This window comes from Ovis aries, chromosome 6, assembly GCF_016772045.2.
Source record: "Ovis aries strain OAR_USU_Benz2616 breed Rambouillet chromosome 6, ARS-UI_Ramb_v3.0, whole genome shotgun sequence".
In the NCBI taxonomy this organism is placed as follows: Eukaryota; Metazoa; Chordata; class Mammalia; order Artiodactyla; family Bovidae; genus Ovis; species Ovis aries.
Genome location: NC_056059.1, coordinates 19,316,692 through 19,340,866, shown reverse-complemented (window position 1 = coordinate 19,340,866; position 24,175 = coordinate 19,316,692). Strand labels below are relative to the sequence as shown.

Here is a 24,175-nt window from a genome sequence, read left to right as displayed (position 1 = left end):
TTTGATATTTAGGATCTGTGCCAGAAATGCTGATCCATATTTAAAAGAAAAAATAACATAAAATTATGAATTTATAAAGGTAACAAGAAAAATATAAAACAGAGTCTAAAATTCATTCCTAACATAAATATGAAAATATGCCATGCCTCTAGTGATTAAATTTATCTGTGAAGAATTGCTTTTTGTTTTTTTGATTTTTTTAACCTCTAGGTACCTTTTGTAAAGATTAGATACCTGTTATAAAAGTTTTCCAAACATAAATACTACATAAAGTATTCAGAAATACTAAAGTTAGTATAAATTTTAACAAATGGATAACTGTTTTAAAATTATATGAAGATTATTTTAAAGGGTACTTTTGAATATATATTCCTTAAAGTCAGATTTTTGTTTTGACATTAATAAAAAAGTAAGACAAAAGTAAGAGGATAATAAAAAGGATTCAAAAGAATTTCTCACATCATACTTTGAAGAGCTGATAAATCAACTAACAAAAATCAATTATTTTATTTTTTCCACAAAGTCATTATAATAAATGTTATTCCAAATAATAATATTGCCAGAATTATGCTAAGTCACTTCAGTCGTGTCCAACTCTGTGTGACTCCATAGACGGCAGCCCACCAGGCTCCCCCGTCCCTGGGATTCTCCAGGCAAGAACACTGGAGTGGGTTGCCGTTTCCTTCTCCAATGCAAGTGAAAAGTGAAAGTGAAGTTGCTCCGTTGTGTCCAACCCTCAGTGACCGCATGGACTGCAGCCTTCCAGGCTCCTCCGTCCATGGGATTTTCCAGGCAAGAGCACTGGAGTGGGGTGCCACTGCCTTCTCCAGAATTATAGATATTCTTTAAAAACAGAAGAAGACTGTCAGAGTAAAGTCAAATCTTAGATACACTGGAAGCAGGGTGATTAAAGTTAATACCATCCTGTCTGCTGCTCAGTTCAACTTCCAACTGGAAGGCAGAGTATCTGCTTCTCTGGGGACTAACATAGAAGATGGAGCTCTGTGTAGACCCAGCATCGATCTTCTGTTGATTAGCATCTATGCACTCATCGATGGAAGTTGTTCCCAGAATTTTTAAAAGCCCAAAAAAAACCCAGCACTAAGACTCTGATAAACAAGGGCTTTATGCCTAGCTTTTCTTTAAAATTGAACATGCATTTCCCATTTTGCTTTTAAGACTTTAGATATTTCTTTCATGGATTAAAATTCTAGTTGAAAACTAAAGTTTTCACAAATTTTACTGTATTATTAACTTACATTTTTTAAGTTTAAGTTTTACTGTTCTGAAAGTCATAAACATAGTATCTTTTCTGCTTTTTTTCTAGCTAAAAATTTAGCATATTAAGGGTTTATAAAAGGCAAAAATTTTTACACAGAAAAGTATAAGGTAAAATTATTATTCATTTCCATATTATTTTAAAAATTAACAACATTAAAATTTTTTCTTAATAATTATAGAAAAAAGTATTTTAAATTTCAAAAGTGGAATTGTAAGGGAATTGGGGAAATCAAACTAAAGTCTACATTCATTTAACTTGCATTCATATCATTTGTATCATATTTAAATTAAAGAAACAAATTAAGAGTTAAATAAAAGTAGTTGAAACATATATTTTGGATATATTTTATTTTTTACCATCTTGTATTGCTACTTATTTTATCCACTGTACACAGTCTTTTACTCATAGGGATGGTATGTTTAGAATATCAAGTATAATAATCATATATTTTAATTTTCTGTTGCTGGCATTTAAGCAGGTAAGAGATTCTAATATCCTCCTATGGCATAACATTTAAAATATTAAATGAGAGGAAAAGCCTATAAGAGTAATGAAAATGCAGTGACAGAAGACACAAAGCTGTATTTAGAGAGAAAGGATAGCTGGTACTAAAGGATACTGAGAACTGTGGACTAGGGTTTTAGAGGACAACAGGACAAAGCCTCAGGCACTTAATTAACAGGCAGTCAAACCAGAGGGAGACCCTGCTGCATCCAGGTAAAGAAAGAACTCCGGGTGTATGTGTACGTGCGTGCCTGGGGAGAGGGTGCTGAACTGCTAGCCTAGAGACAGACAAGGGAAATTACCTATTTTATCTTCAGAGTTGGACACGACTGAGGATGCACATAGATCATTAAAAATAAAAAGGCTAGAAATTTTGGTTTTCAGACCAATACTCCATCAGTGTGGGAGTTATCCTTTCTGCCCTAACAACAAGAAAAAAGCTGAAAAAACTGAAAATAACAATCCTTTTTAGGTCTATCAGAATCAGGGCAAAATGGTACCCAGAAAACTGGAGCGATGACAAATATAAAGAATCACAGCTAAGCTGGAAAAGAAGGCACTGCTGGAGCCCTGGTAAAACACGTGAAGGGTAACTGACTGCTGCAGATTTAGCAATTTGAGAGATAAAAACTTGTGGAGGCCCAGACCTAAGGGAAACGTCACACTTCTTGAGTTTTATCCCCATAAGTCCCAACATGTCCTCAGGGTGAAGGTCTAAGAAAAATCCCCTCCTGTCTCTTGCACGAGAAGGGGCAAAATAACCATTCTGAACTACTCCTAGAGTATCCTGTTGTCTTAAGCAAAGGCCTGCTCTTCAGGGAAACTATTTTACCAGAGCCTAAATGATCTGCGGTAAGGGAAATACAAAATTCTAGGTCCTTCTAGTCTTTGATGTGGGGAAGAGAAATACCCAATTACTGCTCTCTCTAGCCTTCCTGTCTCACCTGAAGTTACAGGGAGGGAAGCTGAGAATTCCACAGCCCAGAGACACAGGCTCACTGAAACACTGAGACCTAACGATAGGATTACCCCTTCAATCTACTTTCCCTCCCCTATCTTATTTCCATATGTAGAGTTTCTGTGAAGGGCAGGGAAGCCTGGCAAGCTGCAATCCCTGGGGTTGCAAAGAGTTGGACACTAAGTGACTGAGCAAGAACAAAGTTTCTGTATGATACAGGAGATTCCAGCTGAAAGAACTGCAAGCCTCAGATTCTGTGTCTACAGAGAAATCTAAAGACAGTAAGGAAGATAAGAACATTGACATTTGAGGATTTTACTCTGATAAAAAAGCTATACAAATAGTAAACAGCTAGATAAACATGAAATCTTTCACCGAAGATCTCTTTATTACAGTTTTTTTTCACCAATATATCATGTTGCACTCTCCCCACCCCCACAATTGTAAGGCATGCTAAAGTATAAAAGGACATTCTGCAGAGACAAAGTACTCTTCAGAACCAGATTCACATATGGCAGAGATTTTGGAATTATCAGACCAGGAATTTAAAATAACTGATTAAGATGCTAAAGGTTATAAGGGAAAAAATGAACCACATGCAAGAAAAGGTAGGTAATATAAGCAGAAAGATGAAAATACTAAGGAATAATCAAAGGATGTAACCTATGTGTGATAGGAATACCCAAGAGGAGAGAGAAGGAAATGGAAGAGATATTTGAAGTAATGACAGAAATTTTAAAATCAGACGTACACCAAATGAAAAATTCTAAGAAGCTCAGAGACCATTAAGCAGGAAAATTTTTTTAAAATCTACACCTAGGTATATCATATTTAAACTGCAAAAACTCAAATAACAAATAGAAAACCTTGACAGAAACTAAAACAGAAGTGAAAGGAATCTTACCTATAGAGGAAAAGGATAATTACATCAGACAGCTCTTCAGAAACCATGCAAGCAAAAGAGTGGGGCGAAATGTTTAAAGTATAAAAGAAAAAAAAAATCAAACTAGAATTTTGTACCCAAGAAAATTTTCCTTCAAAAGTAGTAAGAAAGACACACTCTATATTATCTAAAAGAAACACTTTTTAAATATAAAGACATAGATACATTAAAAGTAAAGGAATAAAGACATACCATGAATAACACTAATTAAAAGAAAACTAGGATAGCTACATTAATTTCAAACAAAACTAACTTTAGAGCAAGAAACATCATAAAGCTAAGTGAGATAATTGAGGTATGTCTGTATAGCCAACAAAGACTATGTAAATAAATACATTTTAAAATCCTCAAATCAATAAAAAAATCATTCAAAAAAACTGACAAGAGATAAAAACTAGTAATATACTAAAGAGGTAAGCAAATCACAAAAAATATAAAAGGGCTCATAACTATACAATAATTGGGAAATTGAAAATTAGTATTACAGCAAAATACCATTTTGCACCTTTTAGAATAATAATTTTTTAAGAATTTGATAAGACCATACTGCTACTACTGCTAAGTCACTTCAGTCATGTCCGATTCTGTGCGACCCCATAGATGGCCTCCCACAGACTCTCGTCCCTGGGATTCTCCAGGCAAGAACACTGGAGTGGGTTGCCATTTCCTTCAATGCATGAAAGTGAAAAGTGAAAGTGAAGTTGCTCAGTTGTGTCCGACCCTCAGTGACCCCATGGACTGCAGCCTAACAGGCTCCTCTGTCCATGGGATTTTCCAGGCAAGAGTACTGGATGAGACCATATGTTATCACATATATGGAGAAATGAGAACCCTTATCCAATGAGGGTAAAGAGATAAAGTGATAAGATGATTTCCGTGAACAGAAAATATAACAATAGATACTAGACTGATGGTAGGTCGATTTTCCAACAATGCCACTCTTGGGGATGTATGTTAAAGAAATGCTCACGTATTTTATGGTACTAGGAAGGAATCTAAGGCTTCATGTGTATCAGTAAGGTTTTTATTTTAAAAAAAAGAAGCCACTAAGGGAGGGAGGGAAGAAAGGAGGGAGGGAGGGAGGAAAGAAGGAAAAAGGTCTGAAGCAAATTTGCCAAAATACCATTCTTACATTTCTTAGCTGGCATAATGACAGTGTCACAGTGGTGTCATCTAATAGTGAACTTCTATCTCGACCTTGTCCAAAGCTTTCACCATCTTCAAAGAGAAAACTAAAAAGAGATTTAAAAAATGTTATGTTAATGAGCATAGAAATCCAATTTACTGTTTCTTCTAGAAAATAAAATTTACTCTAAATCATAAATCTCTTCATTAAAAGAAATTTTAGACTGAATAAAATCTATAATTGGTAGCTGAAATTTCTCCAAAAAATCTTCATCTTTAAATATATGTTGAGTTTGCAGTGCATGCGTGCTCCCTGACTCAGTTGTGTCTGACTCTTTGCAACCCCATGGACTGCAGCCTGCTAGGCAACTGTCCATGTGTACAGGGAAGAGAATACTGGAGTGGACTGCTACTTCCTCCTTCAGGGGTTCTTCCCAAGATCGAACCCAAGTCTCCTGCATGCAGATTCTCTACCAGTGAGCCACCTGGGAGGCCCCTATAAATACAGCTTATAAATGTAAAGCATTTTAGGGATACTAGAATATGATTTACACTGTTCATGCAGGAGCAATGATAAAATTACACTGACAGTATGTAATATGTTCCTGAGGAAATTCATATGGGTAAAAAATGATAAAAGGATGAAGAAAATAAAACGCTAATGATGATAACTTCTCAGGAGAAAGAATACTGAGTAATAAACATATTTAAAATTTTAGAGAATTAATTTTTATATCCTTCAAACCATTTACTCTTGGAACTGCCATCATCCTATTTCTGATTTTTCTACTTAATTCATCATGTGAACAGTACAATATTGAAGTTAATATTTAAGAATCAGTTTAAGAGGGGGGAAAGGTACAGAATTAGTGCTGTACATATGAAGAAAAAAATGATCAGCAGATGGTTTTATAGTTACCTACAAAGATCAAATCTAGTCCTAAAACCTAAAATTAAAACTTCAAAGCACTAACGGAAAGAGATGTAGGCTCTCATTTGTATGAACGAACATGACAAGCAACAGAACAATTAACAGTTTTGGCTCTTAGCATTGTATTGCCATTTAACTTCCAAGTAATTTACGAGATGGTGTCTAAGACCTTATACAACTCTGGAGTTTTCCAACAGTGCTTTAGTACCATGATGATCTCTAGGATAAGCAATGAGGTCACTGAGTACATTTTAAAATATCTTTAGAAGTAAAAAAAAAAAAGAAGTTCCTCATAATGGGGATACTATCCTAGTATATTAACTCTCTTAAATATTACTGTTCTATTTTACTGATCTGTTTTATTGATCACCAACTATTGTGAGATGTTCCATAATAATACCTTTACTTCAAATAGATCATAAAACAAATAATTTATTAAAAATGGTAGTTTAAAAAATAACAAAAGCACTGATAAGAACTCTGCGATTAGAAACTCCTACCAGACATTTCTCCAAAGAAGACACGCAAATGGCCAATAAACACATGAAAAGCTGCTCACACTCATTTATTAGAGAAATGTAGATCAAAACCATAATAATGTATCACTTCACATCAGTCAGAATGGCTATCAACAAAAAATCTACAAACAATAAATGCTGGAGAACACATGGAGAAAAGGTCAACCTCTTGCACTGCTGGTGGGAATGCAAACTGATACAGCCATTATGGAAAATAGTATGGAGATTCCTTAAAAAAACAGGAATAAATCTACCATATGACCCAGCAATCTCACTCATGGGCATATATCCAGAGAAAACCAGAATTCTAAAAGACACATGTTCATTACAGCAATATTTACAATAGCCAGGAAGGAAGCAACCTAGATGTCCATCAACAGATGAATGGATAAAGAAGTTGTACATTTATACAGTGGGATATTACTTAGCCATAGAAAGGAACAAATTTGAGTCAGCTGTAGTGAAGTGGATGAACCTAGAGCCTCTTATACAGAGTGAAATGTCAGAAAAAGAAGAACAAGTATTGTATATTAATGCATATATATGGAATCGAAAAAAAAATGGTAATAAATGAAGCTAGTAGACAACGGACTTGTGGACACAGGGGAAGATGAGGTCAGTTCAGTTCAGTCGCTCAGTTGTGTCTGACTCTTTGCGACCCCATGGGCTGAGGCGTGCCAGGTCTCCCTGTCCATCACCAACTCTTGGAGTTTACTTAAACTCATGTCCATTAAGGGGGACAATGAGGGTGGGATGAACTGAAAAAGCAGCATTGTCATATATATAGTACCATCTCTAAAACAGTGGGAAGTTGCTAAATAACACAGGGAACCTAGCCTGGTGCTCTGTGATGACCTAGATGGGTGAGACTGGAAGAAGGTAGGGAGGATCAGGAGGAAAGGGATATATATATATGTATAATTATGACTGATTTGTGTTGTTCAGCAGACAGCAACACTAAATTGTAAAGCAATTTTCCACCAATTAAAAAATGTCTACCTACCCAAAGAAAAAACTATCAAATTAAAAAAAAGTTATTACTAGATTTCTTTCATTTACAAGAGATGTTTTCTTTCCTTACTTGGGGAGTGTGCAGATAGGTGGTTTGGATCGAATGATTTCCTTGTTCACAAGCTCTTTTTCCAAGTCACCTCCAGCTAAACACCAAAGGTAATACACTTCTTCAATAGATCTTTCTGCCAGGTAATCATTGTTTATATCTATTAATGGAAAATTAAAAAAAATAGCTATCACACTTTCTGTTTTTATTAAAAGGCAACAAGCAATAATAGCTGACATTTTTAAAAAGTAAAAGCTGAAGAACACAGTAAGATTCCCTTTACAATATTCATACTACAAAATGCATAGAGGATTAAATGCAGATATGTATACTGGTTGTGCATCCAGGTTCTTTGAGAAAAAAGTGTGATTTTTATCCTCTATATCAGAGCTATATATACATAGGTATATATATATATATGGAAGATATACACGCACACACGCACATACACACACATATACATTAGATATATCAAGCCCTGCAGGAAAGAAATAAGGGCAAAAATAAAGCACTTGAGTATGCAACCAGCACACCCTGTCCCATCCTTTGTCTTGAGACAATTTGTGCCTCTTTTAAAAGTCTTGATGTCTCACAGAGGCTTCGCTTCCATTGTACTATGTTCATATTGACCTTCAGTTTTTTGTTTGGCCACTCCACACAGCATGCGGGACCTTAGTTCTCCAACCAGGGATTGAACCCATCCCCCCTACATAGGAAGTGTGGAATGTTAACCACTTGGACTGCCAACAAAGTCTTGGATCTTCATTTATAATAGTAACTGTGTGACTGAAGGTCTATTTACCCCCCCAGTTGGCACAAATGATGCTTGAAGATACAGTGTATGGAACATAGTAGAAACTCAGTATAAGTATTTGACCAAATAAATGTTTAGTAAGTATTTTCTACCATGATTATGTCATGATAACTTTTTATATAAATATAATTTACTGGTATCCCTAAAAAACACATTTTGAGAGCTGTAATTTTCAGAGAGGAATAAAAAGAGAAAAGGTGGTATTCTCTAACAAACATGGAATATAATAATAATGGACTTATCAATAATATGATTTTTAAATAATTTATAATAAATTTTATGAAATCTATATAAATATTGAGGTAACAGAAATTCCATTGGAAACCAGAAGATCTGATTATAGCATTAGGACCCGGGTTTACATAATAAGAAAAATTTTTTTGTTTGATACCACTTCTTTTCTTTGATTCTTAAAGTCCTTGCTCCAAAGTAATTTAAATTTAAAAGATTAAAATGTTAGGTTATATTTTAACCACTTCCAAAATTACTTCTTAATTCTCAGATAAGTATCCAAAAAGCCTCACTAGTATAAATATATATTGTTGACAAATTCAAAACTGAAACTAGGATGAGGGTACTTCCTTTAAAAACATGGCTTTTATTCTTAGTATTCTTTATCATTACCTTTACACAACTGACTGATATCCTCTGGCAGAGTCAAATCAGCACATCTCAGAGAAGAAGAAAACAGGCTGGCAGGTTTGATAAAGGGAGTGTATAAGGGTAACACTTCTCTGAACACACTGTCCTGCATTAATTCATCTGGGGTTTGCCTTAAGAAACACATTTAAAATACAGCACATGAATTAAAGTCATTAAAATGTTCCTAGAATAATGGCACACCTATAAGGAAATAATTAAAAGTCATAAACACCTCATATCATACAAAATAATAAAGCTCTCCTTATTAGAGTCTAGATATACACCTTTAAAAAAGAATTAAGTGATTACAAGTAAATACTGACTTTTTTTACCTCTTTTGTGCTTTTTGTATTTTATGACTTATCAAATATTATTACATATGAGCATCTCCACTTTTTACTTTCAGCTTGACCATCATAAACTTGCTTCGCTGAATATCTTAATTAAATAATAAAATTATAAACCAATACTATCTTCTGATTTTCTTTGTACTCTTAATGTGGTATCAGTTCAGTCAGTTCAGTTGCTCAGTTGTGTCCGATTCTTTGTGACCCCACGAACCGCAGCATGCCAGGCCTCCTTGTCCATCCCCAACTCCTGAAGTTCACCCAAACTCATCTCCATTGAGTTGGTGATACCATCCAACCATCTCATCCTCTGTTTTCCCCTTCCCCTCCTGCCATCAATCTTTTCCAGCATCAGGGTCTTTTCAAATGAGTCAGTTCTTCGCATCAGGTGGCCAAAGTACTGGAGTTTCAGCTTCAGCATCAGTCCTTCCAATGAACACCCAGGACTGATTTCCTTTAGGATGGACTGGTTCGATCTCCTTGCAGTCCAAGGGACTCTCAAGAGTCTTCTCCAACACCACAGTTCAAAAGCATCAATTCTTCGGCGATAAGCTTTCTTTATAGGCCAACTCTCACATCCATACATGACCACTGGAAAAAACATAACCTTGACTAGACGGACCTTTGTTGATGAAGTAATGTCTCTGCTTTTTAATATGCTGTCTAGGTTTTTCATAACTTTCCTTCCAAGGAGTGTCTTTTAATTTCATGGCTGCAGTCACCATCTGCAGTGATTTTGGAGCCCCCCAAAATAAAGTCTCTCACTGTTTCCACTGTTTCCCCATTTATTTCCCATGAAGTGATGGGACCAGATGCCATGATCCTCGTTTTCTGAATGTTGAGTTTTAATCCAGCTTTTTCACTCTCCTCTTTCACTTTCAACAAGAGGCTCTTTAGTTCCTCTTTGCTTTCTGCCATAAGGGTGGTGTCATCTGCATATCTGAGGTTATTGATATTTCTCCCAGCAATCTTGATTCCAGCTTGTGCTTCTTCCAGTCCAGCGTTTCTCATGATGTACTCTGCATAGAAGTTAAATAAGCAGGGTGACAATATACAGCCTTGACGTACTCCTTTTCCTATTTGGAACCAGTCTGTTGTTCCATGTCCAGTTCTAACTGTTGCATCCTGACCTGCATACAAATTTCTCAAGAGGCAAGTCAGGTGGTCTGGTATTTCCATCTCTTTAAGAATTTTCCACAGTTTGTTGTGGTTCCCACAGTCAAAGGCTTTGGCATAGTATATAAAGCAGAAATAGATGTTTTTCTGGAACTCTCTTGCTTTTTCAATGATCCAGCGAATGTGGGCAATTTGATCTCTGGTTCCTCTGCCTTTTCTAAAACCAGCTTGAACATCTGGAAGGTCACAGTTCACAACTGCTGAAGCCTGGTTTGGAGAATTTTGAGCATTACTTTACTTGAGTGTGAGACGAGTACAATTGTGTGGGAGTTTGAGCATTCTTTGGCATTGCCTTTCTTTGAGACTGGAATGAAAACTGACCTTTTCCAGTCCTGTGGCCCCTGCTGAGTTTTCCAAATTTGCTGGCATATTGAGTGCAGCACTTTCACAGCATCATCTTTCAGGATTTGATATAGCTCAACTGGAACTCCATCACCTCTACTAGCTTTGTTCATAGTGATGCTTCCTAAGGCCCACTTGACATCACATTCCAGGATGTCTGGCTCTAGGTGAATGATCACACCATCATGATTCCCTGGATAGTGAAGATATTTTTTGCACAGTTCTGCTGTGTATTCTTGTCATCTCTTCATAATATCTTCTGCTTCTGTTAGGTCCATACCATTTCTGTCCTTTATTGAGCCCATCTTTGCATGAAATGTTCCCTTGGTATCTCTAATTTTCTTGAAGAGATCCCTAGTCTTTCCCATTCTATTGTTTTCTCTGTTTCTTTGCATTGATCGCTGAGGAAGGTTTTCTTATCTCTCCTTGATATTTTTTGGAACTCTGTATTCAGATGCTTATATCTTTCCTTTTCTCCTTTGCTTTTCCCTTCTCTTCTTTTCACAGCTATTTGTAAGGCCTCCCCAGACAGCCATTTTGCTCTTTGGCATTTCTTTTTCTTGGGGATGGTCTTGCTCCCTGTCTCCTGTACAATGTCGCAAATCTCCATCCATAGTTCATCAGGCACTCTACCAGATCCAGACCCTTAAATCTATTTCTCACTTTCACTGTATAATCATAAGGGATTTGATTTAGGTCATACCTGAATGGTCTAGTGGTTTTCCCCACTTTCTTCAACTTAAGTCTGAATTTGGCAATAAGGAGTTCATGATCTGAGCCACAGTCAGCTACCTGTCTTGTTTTTGCTGACTGTATAGAGCTTTTCCATCTTTGGCTGCAAAGAATGTAATCAGGCTGATTTCGGTGTTGACCATTTGGTGATGTCCACGTGTAGAGTCTTCTCTTGTGTTGTTGGAAGGGGGTGTATGCTATGACCAGTGCGTTCTCTTGGCAAAACTCTATTAGCCTTCGCCCCCTGCTTCATTTTGTACTTCAAGGTGAAATTTGCCTGTTACTCCAGGTGTTTCTTGACTTCCTACTTTTGCATTCCAGTCCCCTATAATGAAAAGGACATCTTTTTGTGTGTTAGTTCTAAAAGGTATGGTAGGTCTTCATAGAACCATTATTTTTCAGCTTCTTCAGCATTACCTGTCAGGGCATAGACTTGGATTACCCTGATATTGAATGGTTTGCCTTGGAAATGAACAGAGATCATTCTGTTGTTTTTGAGACTGCATCCAGGTACTCCATTTTGGAATCTTTTGTTGACTATGATGGCTACTCCATTTCTTCTAAGGGATGTGTGCCCACAGTAGTAGATATAATGGTCATCTGAGATAAATTCATGTGGTATATTTACCCAAAACTATGCTTTTAATACTATTCCTCTCATTCGAATGAACTAAAGATGTTTTATAAAGATAAATAAGAATATATTATTTTCAAATATTACATACTTACAGAGTTTGGGGACAAATGAATGGGTAACAGTGACATCATCAAGTGAAAATAATAAAATTTCTAAGAAATCCTTTTACATTATCAGCAATTATTAACTTAGCTCACTATGTAAGTTTTTTTCTATAATACTTATTTGCCAATAAATTTTTGTTCTCATTTTTATCATATCACTATATCTAGGCATATCTACCTTCCATAGTTTAGCTAATTTTCAAACTGGAGGTTAGGAAATGAACTACTGGCTGATTTTGGTATATGTCAGCTTTCTGATTATGTTTTAATTATTTTTTTCTTCTCTTATGACCATACAGTAAAGCCAAAACTAACAGTTCTGATATTAATATCAATCATACATTATTGCATATATTAATATTATTTGATCCATTAGTATTAAAAAATTAAGTACTTATATGTTAAGATCTCAGTTTTAATCCCAAACTCTTGATATCAACCTCTTGGAAGGGTGGAAGGTGAGGCACTTCTTTAAAAGATCTATCACAGTTTCTGGGAGCTCCTGGTAAACAGAGAGAGAAAGTAATTATTTTAAACAATTCACTTAAAAATTTATATTACTTATATCGTTTTCTACTTTAAGAAGTTTTGACTTTTTTGGAAAGCCTTTGCTTTAAAATAGTTTGCTACTGGATCCCAAGTATGCAAAATAAATTTTCAATAACAGATTAATGACAAACCTTTATAATGTCCAGACAACCATGCTCCTCAGCCAAAACTATTATAGTGTCATCTACACAGTCTATAAAAGAGGAAAATTACATGAATTAAAGCTGCTTTTACAACTTACCAGACTGAGAGTTAAACTTTATTAACATTATTTTAAATTGTATAATGTAATTTTGGAACTTGGAATATTAAAAAGCTTGAGACTTTGTCAAGTTTCCTTATATATTTTAATAAATGAAAAAAGCCTTTATTTTTATGATTATAAGACTGCTTTTATCAAATACAATTGAAGAATGTGCATACATTTTTTCTGGTCTTTAAAGTATAAGGTTTAGCCTATAGACACCATTTATAGATCTCTAAGACTCCTTAATAGCCATATTACCAATCTTTGAAATTAAAGTGATAAAATTATAAAATTTTATACAATTTTATTTACAATTCATTGTTATTTAATATTCACTAATGTTATTCTATACACATCCATATTTGTAGACCCTATTAACCTGGACACCAATCTGACACTCTTTTATACAAAGCGCTCTATCACTGTTTTTCTCTCCTTTTTTTTACCATACATCCTTAACTTATTCTGGATTACAAAAATTTTTATAAATGTGAATTACTAGTATTTGGATTATACAGATGTGAAACATATGAGCTTGTTAGAAGGAAAAATAAACATTCTTCCTCAGTCATATAATTCTCTAAACGGAAATTCAAACGTTATAGTACATTGACGGTAACTGCTACAGAGAAGTACAATTTTAAAGTTCATATTTTGATTCAAAAGTTAGTTTGGTTGGCTAGATCATAAAGCTAAGATTATATCCAAGGACATTATAATTCCTTACAGTGAATAAGGAAAAGCTCTCCTATAGTACCTCAAGGGCACTTAAACTGCCCTGTTAATGCTTATCACTGATCATTGGAAAGCTGAAGAAAGTGAAGCCTTTTCAGTGTAGTCACTATTTTGAAGAACACATTCTCTATGCGCATAATTACTCTCACTAAGGCTTATATTTACAACTGAAAGATAATCAATTGTGAGACACTTACCCAGTGTAAGCAAAAATTTTAGTCTTTCAGAAATATCCAAACTCTGAAATAATTTTCTTCCCTACATAAAAGATAAAAGAAATTCTTATTAACATTCACATATTCTTCCTAGGGAGGTTTTATTTTTCATTTTTGAAAATGGTTTTACAATTATCTCTATTTCTCTTCAGAGGTTTTATTAGCTTTTTTTGAATTGGCTCCTCTAAAGAAAAATCACTAGTGACACACATTTTTTTAATGTTGCATAATGCTTACCATTTAAGCATTCTATATATCTAAGAATCATTACATTGTAGTTCGATCTCAAGCATTCTTCATTTTTGAGACCCACATATATTTGGTTGTCTAGAGGGACTCCAGGAGTCTTATTTGATTAAGAGACCAAAATGTCTTTTTACCCTTTCATCTGCCCAACTAATTCTTACTTATATATCATGATCCAGGTAATCTGCTGTCTCCATTAAGAAATATTCCACAACACTCCTTCCTCTTCTCAAAATGACTTAAAATAACCATCTTTGTGTTTTCCATAGTAGCTGGTATATCCCTTTATTTTAAGATACATATGTTATATTTTAGTTGTTTCCTTATTAATTGGCTTCAGAGGGCTCCTTGAAAAAGAGTATTGAATCAAGCACAACTTCAGTGATTATGTGTTGAGCAACTATTGTGTGTTAAGCTGGACTTCCCACAATGAGTTATATACTATGGGTAAATTACTTGACCACTTTAAACCTCACTTTCCTCATTTATAAATTGGAATGTTAACTATACACGCCATGTAGGTTGCAGTGAAGGTTATATGATGTATAAAAAACTGCTTAGCATTTTCTGAATAAAGAAAATGCTTCAGAAATTTTGGCTATTATTATGTTTCTATTATTATAAACAAAGCAAACTTGTATGATCATTTAAAAAGACTTAGAAGGAGAAGGTTTAAGAATACAGCTTGGTCTTTGTGCAGCAAAAGAGGCTCTGATTTTCTTTAATAGAGAAGAAAAACTTTCTTAAAGCCTTATGAAATTAGAACTACAGGTGGAGGGATCATTGAAAACAAGCTGCCCCTCCTCTCTCTTACACTACTATCAATATTAATCTTCTAGACCTAAATGTAAGGCCAGATACCATAAAACTCTTTTAGAAAAACACAAGCAGAACACTCTCTGACATAAATTGAAGCAAGATCTTTTTTGATCTACCTCCTGGAGTAATGAAAAGAGAAACAAAAATAAACAAAAGGGACCTAATTAAACTTAAAAGCTTTTGCAGAGCAAAGGAAATCATAAGCAAAATGAAAAAAACCCACAGGAGAGAAAATATTCACAAATGAAGCAATTGACAAGGGGTTAATCTCCAAAATATACAAACAGCTCATGCAGCTCAATAACAAAAAACCAACCCAATCAAAAAATGGGCAAAAGATCTAAACAGATATTTCGCCAAAGAAGACACACAGATGGCCAAAAAGCATGGGAAAAGATGCTGAACATCATTAATTATTAGAGAAATGTAAATCAAAACTACAATGAAGTATCATCTTACACTGGTCAGAATGGCCATCATCAAAAAATCTATGAATAATAAACGCTGGAGAGAGTGCGGAGGAATGAGAACAGTGCTGCATTGTTGGTGAGAATGTAAACTGGTACAGCCTTTAGGGAGAACAGTATGGAGGCTCCTTAAACAACTAAAAATAGAGCGACCATATGATTAAGAGGGCATATACCCCAGGAAAACCATAATTTGAAAAGATACATGCACCCCAAAGTCCACTGCAGTATTACTTACAATAGCCAGGGCATGGAAGCAACCTAAATGTCCACCGAAAGAGGAATGGATAAAGAAGATGTGGTACAATGAAGTACAAAGAAGATATGTACAATGAAATATTCCTCGGCCGTGAAAAAGAATGAAATAATGCCATCTGCAGCATCATGGATGGACCTAGAGATTGTCACACTGAGTGAAATGTCATAAATATTGTATAATATTGCTTACATGTGGAATCTAAACAAAAATGGTACAAATGAATTTATCCACAAAACAGAGTCACAGATGTAGAAAACAATTTTATGGTTTCTGGGGGTAAGGGGAGGGAGGGATAAATTGGGATACCGGGGATGACATATATAATACACACTACTATATATAAAATAGATAACTATTAAGGACCTACTGTATAACACAGGAAGTACTATACAATACTCTGTAATGATCTATATGGGAAAAGTATCTAAAAAAGAGTAGATGTATGTGTATGTATAACTAATTCACTTTGATGTCCACCTGAAACTAATACAACATTATGAAGCAACTAGACTCTAATAATAATTAAATTTAAAAAGACCCACCTTAAAAAAATTAATCTTCTAAAACTGCAGGTTTGATTTTAGCTTGCTTAAAAACTTTAAATGTCCCCCTCCATCTTATATAAACATAATCCTCTCAATATGGCTCAAAGTCTCCTAGGATATGGCTCCTATCCATTTTACTTATTAATTTATATTTAATATTTTATATGAAATCTAAAGGTTTGATGAGGTAGAGGAAGATTTAAAGCATCCTAAAACTGGACTGTCTAAACTTTGAGTACCTCTTAAAATGTCATGAAGCCCCTATTACGGAATTAATATTTCCTTTCTTATAATTCATGCAGTTCTTTGTACTTATCTTCAAAGTTTATGGATTTGTATTACATTATAGGCTCTTTGACAATACATTTTAATCACAGTTTATTCCTGTTGTATTATTATACACACAGTAAATACTCATCAACATTTGTTGAACTGAATTATTCATATAAGAATTACCCAGATCCTAAGTAGTTTAAATATTAGTAATGGTAATAAAAAGGAAAAGTTACATTCGTCATATTTATGCTTATGTATACTTTACATTCCAACAAAAATTTTCAATTAGGCTATGATTTTAAACAAAAATGAGATTCACTATATTTTTATACCAAGGAAAAGTAAGATGGTCTAGACAAAGGATAGCAAAGAATCAGCAAGTCTGGCATTTTCCAGACAATGCCAGTGTATAAGCTACCAGGTAATTGTTAACATTTAAGTGTTAATAATAAAAGCTAACATTTATGTACTGTGATATAATACCTTATATTAGTTACATTAGTTACCTTAAGTCACACTACACTTTGTTGCATAAGATTTTAAACCAAGCTCTCTCTGACTATGAAACCCTGTCTCTTAACTATTATGCTTTACTACCTCTGCTGTTGAACTGGTACACAAAACACACAAAATGAAAATAATATCATCCTAATCCTTAGATATGGTAAAGATCAATAAGTTAATATTTCAAAAATACTTTAAAAATCCACTGGAAGACAGAACAACAGATAAATAATAAAACTGTCTGCCCCAAAAGACCTCACTGTCCAAGTAGGCAAATATAACAAATGCTAAAATAGAAGAGAATAAAGAAAACAGAGACTAACCATGGCAAGTATCTGGAGGCAGAATCAACAAAATATTAGCTGTCCCTCCAAATTCATCTTGATCTATTAGGCACCTATCTATGGCCACATGAGTAAACTGTCACTCGTGAAAAGTAGAGTGGATACCTGCAACGTTTACATCATCTTCTTAAAGACAGTAACCAAGAATTCACTCCTCTCCTTTTCTTATGGCTAAAAAGGAGCATAAAGCAGCATCTTTCGGAGCGATCCCTGATAGCCAAAGTTTTGGCATGACATTGTGGAACAGAGCCCACTCTTTCTGAGGACTGTTACATGAGGGAGAAAAACATCTGTGTCCTTTAGGGCACTGCATTAAAAAAACCTTTATTATGATGATATTGGCATTCTATTTTTTTGGCTGCATGTACGTGGGATCTTTGTTCCCTGACCAGGGGTGCAACTTGCGCCCCCTGCATTGGAAGCTCGAATTCTTAACCAGCTGGACCACCAGGGAATGCTCTAAGCTACTGTGTTTTTAATTCCCTTGTTTACAATAACTGTATAGTCTTTATCACACAAAAAAATATAGAGGATATTTCAGGAAGGCCTCATAAAAAGCCAGCTCTTACAAGTGAGTCTTACTGAAGGCAGAATAGGGGAGGAAAAGGTATTTAAGGAAGAAAGAATACCATAGATGGGAGAGAGCATGAATATACTGAAATGTGTAAGCAGTTTTAGTGTAAATGTTTCTAAATATGCTGTTTACACTTAATACAGTGTAAGTTTTTAATACTTAGTACAGGTGAAAATATTTCTAGGTATACTAAAATAATATTCAAGTAAATGGTCAAGTGGGATTTAAAAAAAAATCAAATTGAGATTTCAGTCTTTTATCCCCATATCTAGTCAATTTGCAAAAAAAGATAAAAAGATGCTATTACTAAATAGCTTTCCTACCCCAAAATATTTTTCTAATAAACAATTATTAGTTTAATATTTCTTTATACATACCACACAGAGTTCAAATAAAATGATTCCAAGAGACCAGACATCTGATTTGGGGCCAGAAGGCAATGGTTTTTCATTTGGCACATGATCACTGGTTTTGAAAATTCCTTGTGCAATCACCTCAGGTGCCAAGTATGATGGATACCTAAAATGGTATAATTTAAGAATGAATTTATTACTATGAGCTAGAAAGGGGGAAATATGTACGTAGTGGTACGTTTTTACTATCAGCACAGTATAATCCATACAAAAGCTCAATGAGATTAAATGAACTCTTGCTAGGAAGAATTCTTAATTACCATAATACAGGCCTTATGTCTAGGAATCAAGAGGAAATATGAGTCTCAAGGAATGTTAAACCTATCTTGCCTTTAGCTCCTTTCTTTGTTGTCCTCTGTATTAACACATTGCCTTCAGAATTCCATGTTTCCAAGTGTTTTTCCTTCTTCCTTACTGCCTATCTTCTCTTTATACTTAACTCTTATTTAAATTTTATCTTTGAAAATAGTATTTATTCTTTTGAATAGTAGGAATGTCAAAATCTGTAAAAAGCATATAAATTGAAATGTAAGACTCCCTCCAATCTCTGTACTCCAGTCACTCACACATATTTATGTACAAATAAAGTTGATCGTTTATCATCATTGCCCTATAGGGAAGTATAGTATATGCACTGTTCTGTAAGGCAATGGCACCCCAATCCAGTACTCTGGCCTGGAAAATCCCATGGACGGAGGAGCATGGTAGGCTGCAGTCCATGGGGTTGCTAAGAGTCGGACACAACTGAGTGACTTCACTTTCACTTTTCACTTTCATGCATTGGAGAAGGAAATGGCAACCCACTCCAGTGTTCATGCCTGGAGAACCCCAGGGACGGGGGAGCCTGGTGGGCTGCCATCTATGGGGTCACACAGAGTCAGACACGACTGAAGCGACTTAGCAGCAGCAGTACTCTTTTTCACTCAAAGTATATTTTAGAGATTATTCTTATAAAATAGGTATAGATTTGTCTCATTCTTTTTGAAAACTGTCAATAATTTCATTGCATTGAGATACTTAATTTATGTGATACAACTCTGAAGGAGGATATTTGTAAGTTGACTACTACTTAAAATGCTCACATGGATATATTACAGATATCCCATTTCCCAAAAATATATGGATGAAAGACAAATTCCTAGACGTGGTACTACAAAGTCACAAGGTAGATGAATTTTAAAATTTTATATATGTTGCCAAGTTGCCCTTTCGAGTTATGGCAATTTATATTCTTATAAGCAGTATATAGGATTCCCTCTTTTCCTTAACCTTCACCAACATAAGTTTTTAAAAAAATTGCTTTAGTAAATATAAAATACAGACTATTAAATGTGAATAAGGTGTAAAGAATAAAGCTTAAAAGAACATTCGTGTACCTACCAGCCAGTTTAAATAATGAATATGAAATTATCACTAAAAGTCCGTATTTGTGTGTTGATAATTCTCTTCCATTTATTTATAGTTTTACCATGTTTGTAACCCTAAAAAGTATTATTATATTGTTTAGTTAAGCACATATCTGAACTTTATAGTACTGGAGTTATGCTGCCATTATTCCTTTGTGATTTGCTTTTTTTAGTCAACAATATTTATTTAAAAGAGCCATTCACATTGCTGTATGTAGATTTAAGTCATTAATTTTTATGTCTGTTTTATGAATATATTATTCACTCAAATGTCAATGAGCATTTCCTTTCTTTTTGTACTATAAACTATGTTGCTAGAAAAAGTATATGTATTTCAATACATAGTATGTTGTTGTGTAGCAACACTTCTAGCAAAAGTCTCCCCAGGAGTATAAACCTCACACCGAATTTCTAGGCCATAAGACATGTGCACTTTCAACTTTATACCACCACACCAAATGCTTCTTGAGAGGGGTTGTACCAATTTATACTCCTACTAGCAGTGTACAACAGATGCTATTGCTTACTTCTCCAGTACTTGTTGGACAGCAGTGGCAGACTTTCTAATATTTGGGCATCTGGGGGTGAGACTCACAAACCATTGTACAATAGTTTTAATTTGTATTTCCTTGATAACTAAAAAGGTTGAGGTACATTTTCATAGACAAAATTGGCACTATGATGCCATTTTACCCTTAGTTGATCATACTGCTCTTATAAATAAATGTGTGAATCTCTTCAGATAAGTGAAGTCTAGTGGAAAAGCAATGACCTTGATACCATAAAGCCTGTATTCTAATTCCAGTCCTATCATATATTTTATATGTGATTTGGGTTTCTTAATCTGTAAAACAGGAACAATAATTTCTCTCACAAAACTGTTGTAAATATTCATGAATACATAAAGAAGTTTTATAGAAATGAAAAAAAAAAGACACAAATGCAATGCTTTATTTCTGTCATCATTAGCACGATACATCCAGAAGGCAAACTGTTCATTTTTAATTCTGATTTCCAGCACATCTAACTCCAAAATAATAAAATGGGTAGTGAAAAGTCAAGGATTACTACACGTAAACTGCTATATCTAAAACTTCTGACTGATGACCTCTGAAAGTACAGAGGTGACTTATGCTCCAAATATTTTAATTTCCTTTTTAATCAAGGACATGTTAAGTTAATTAATAAAAATAGTAAATGTTAGGCTTATTTTTTAATATAGATTATCTCCTTCTAACAGTGCCTCTTCTTTAGCACTGCATTTTAACACTCAGAAAATTACCAGAACTCTGCCGTGAGTATGACTGGTGAGATAAATACAAGTGGTTTTCACCATCTGTCTGATGTTTTAACAAGGTATTAAGCTACTGGCCAGCTGAAATGAATGTCCAATTTCTAACTCATTACAGTATTTTGAAACAGATGTTAATGTTTTACTTTTTTGTTCCTTAATATTTGTCTTTTGAATCAACTGCAAGCTTCGTCTGGTGTAAATATTTTCTTTCATGACTTAGCTGTTTGATCACTTTATTTTTCCTGGCTAAGGTTTCACATTTTACTCTTTGATACTTTCTGGTCAGAACTTTTGCGTCCAAGACTTCAAAGTAAGCCAAACCAAATGGCACATGAGACCAATTCTATCCAAGCATTTTAAATTCAAATGTACCTCTTCAAAATGTTTGATATGCTTTAAAAAAATCACTTCCTTTCTTCTATTCATCATTAAAACCTAAAAACACCTTTAAGTGAAAGATAAAAAATTAAAGTAATTTTTGTTTGTATTGGTTTTGGAGTCGTCACATATAAATTTAGACAAAATGAAGGATCACGCTTACTATAGCTGCCTAAAAGCTATTTCAAAGGGTAATTATAACACATGATGACAATACCAGAGCCTTACTATAAATTTAATTTTATTATTTGAAAAGGTTTTCTTTTAACAAATAAAGCATAGGCTATTTTTATAAAATACTGTTTTTGTGCTTGTGATAACAACTATTTGTTGCCTACAGCCACATGGTAGTCAAAACTATAAACTATGAATTCATGCACATTAATAAGTCATCAAAACAGAAAAATTTCCATTAAATAATGAGCTTCTTGAAGTTGGGGACCTATCATATCCATTTTTGTATATCCAGCAGCCTTAAGAAAAGGTGTTTAATAAATATTTTCTTAATAAATAAAGGAAGGATTGATTAAACAATTTAAGATTAGCTATGTTCAAACAAATGAAAATTTTAAGTAAGAAACCTAGAAGTTAACTTAGAGAGAGAAAAAAATTCATAAATGAGATCATTTTTATGAACCTATTTGCAAGGCAGGAATAGAGATGCAGACATAGAAAATGGGCTCGTGGACACAGGGAGAGAAGGGGAGGGTGGGCAAATTGAGAGAGTAGCACTGATACATATTCACTATTATGCCTAAAGCAGACAGCCAGTGGGAAGCTACTTTACAGCACTGGGAGCCCAGGTCAGTGTTTTGTGATGACCTAGATGGGTGGAAGGGAGGGTGGGAGGGAAGCTCATAAGGGAAAGGATATGTGTATACATATAGCTGATTCACAGAGTTGTACAGTAGAAACGAACACAACATTGTAAAGCAATTATACTCCAATTAAAAAAAAAGAAATTTAAAACATATTTTCCTGCAGAAACATACACCATTACTCCAAACCACAAGTTCCAATAATGGAGTGATAAAAACTGACTTTAGAGGGCCCAAAGAGCAAAACACAAATGCATACCATTAGGCATATCACACAGCAATTAAAAAATATTCATAAGGTCTTTAAAGAATAGTATTAAATCAACTTTAATTTCCTGATTTTGATAATTATTTTGCGGTTCTGAAAGAAAACTCCTTACTTCAGAAATTACAAACTGAAGTATTTAAGGGTAAAAGGCCATTGTAACACTAATAATTCTCAAACAATTCAGAAAAAATTACATTATACACAACAACACATATACATATAAGATGAAAGAAAGAAAACAAAAGTTGTGAAAAGCTAACATTTGGGGACTCTAAATAAAGGCGATATGGGAAATTTTTGTACTATTTTGTAACTTCTATGTACCTAAAATAAGGTCAAAATTAAACATTTATAAAACTATTACATTATTAACATATTTAAAAAGCAACCACACTATAAATATAATACAAACATCTATATTAAAAGCTTTAATTGAGTCCAGGAATGAAGTAAACTTTCATTCTCTTTTTGGAGGCCAATATAAATCCGGAATTCCATATAAAGAAACTCTCCAAACTTATAATATAGACTTTCAGTTATAGAATCCACCCCATTACTGATAGTTACCTGACTCGAGGCTTAATATCCAATTATATCTTAGAGAACAGATATTTAAATTAAAAACATTAGAAAATAACATGAGAATGATTTTTCTCAGTCTTCTCAGGAATATACATTATTATTTGTCAGCCTTTTTGCCTTAAATTTACCTAATTCTGAATGAAATAAAGTTAATTTTTATAATATATAGCGAAGAATTCAATAATCTGTTAGCTTCACTACTAATTCAATGAAAAATCAATATCAGGGAACTTTTGTATGCTGGGAAAAACTCATTGTCTCCCCTTAAAAGTATATGGAAAATTAAGATATTTTTAATTTTAAAAAGGTAGTTTCATGTCAAAAATAACAAACTAACAAATATACCCTTAATAAAAAATTAGAAAGTTTAAGACAGAACTCAAAAAAAAAAAAATACCCCAAAACATATTCTTACCCAATTGGGAAATCAACATCGTCACCATATGCTGTCATGTGATAAAGTCCAAATTTAGCCAATTTAACATGTCCCTACAATGACAAAGGAAGAAAAAAAATCACATAAAATATGTTCATACTATTGGCAGGGAAAATTATGATTATATATTTTATAAGTAACACTATCATATAGTCAGATACATTAATAAAAAATATTTTATCATAAATTTATTTTAAAAAACTTGTCAGTGTTTGACATCTGCTTTATATTCATTACAAACATATACAAATACAATATATATTATATATGTATCAAAATGACAAATAACATTTAAAAATTGTTGCTGCTTATATTTTCTGAGCTCCTTTAAAAAAACAAAATATGTTGTTAATTATTTTGAATCCTTGCTTAGAATATTTTGTGTTGATTTTCACAAAATAAATTGTTTTCGGGAATTGCAAGTCCATTCACAATGTTACGATTTAAACTTGACATGGAAGTTTTTAACTTGAAAAGGTATGTTCACAAATCAAGATATTAGTGAATCTGCTTTATGCCCAACAATTTTTATATTGTTTTAGAATAATCATAAATACCACAAAAGTAAGATTCTTAAAAGACAAATCCACATTATATAAATCTCTTAAGTTTTTCCCCTTTTAGATGTTTAGAACTTAATTTTTTTTTTCAGTTTAGAAGTTCTTTTTTAAGAGCTGTATTTCCT

At 33.8% G+C, this 24,175-nt stretch overlaps 1 protein-coding gene across 2 annotated transcripts in view; it reads right to left on the bottom strand.

Annotated features, from left to right (window-relative positions):
• The window catches only part of TBCK (TBC1 domain containing kinase), a 216,323-nt gene that overhangs the window by 140,478 nt on the left and 51,670 nt on the right, over nucleotides 1-24,175 (bottom strand). For both annotated transcript variants that reach the window (XR_009601134.1, XM_027971381.3), the window contains exons 5-12: nucleotides 23,470-23,543; nucleotides 18,273-18,414; nucleotides 13,844-13,904; nucleotides 12,796-12,857; nucleotides 12,556-12,617; nucleotides 8,760-8,908; nucleotides 7,343-7,481; nucleotides 4,820-4,919 (exon numbers count right to left, since the gene is read on the bottom strand). Coding sequence is in view for 1 of the 2 variants with exons in the window: in XM_027971381.3 (XP_027827182.2) it covers nucleotides 4,820-4,919; nucleotides 7,343-7,481; nucleotides 8,760-8,908; nucleotides 12,556-12,617; nucleotides 12,796-12,857; nucleotides 13,844-13,904; nucleotides 18,273-18,414; nucleotides 23,470-23,543 (789 nt within the window). In the remaining variant the exon portion in view is untranslated. The remainder of the gene's footprint in view (nucleotides 1-4,819; nucleotides 4,920-7,342; nucleotides 7,482-8,759; nucleotides 8,909-12,555; nucleotides 12,618-12,795; nucleotides 12,858-13,843; nucleotides 13,905-18,272; nucleotides 18,415-23,469; nucleotides 23,544-24,175) is intronic.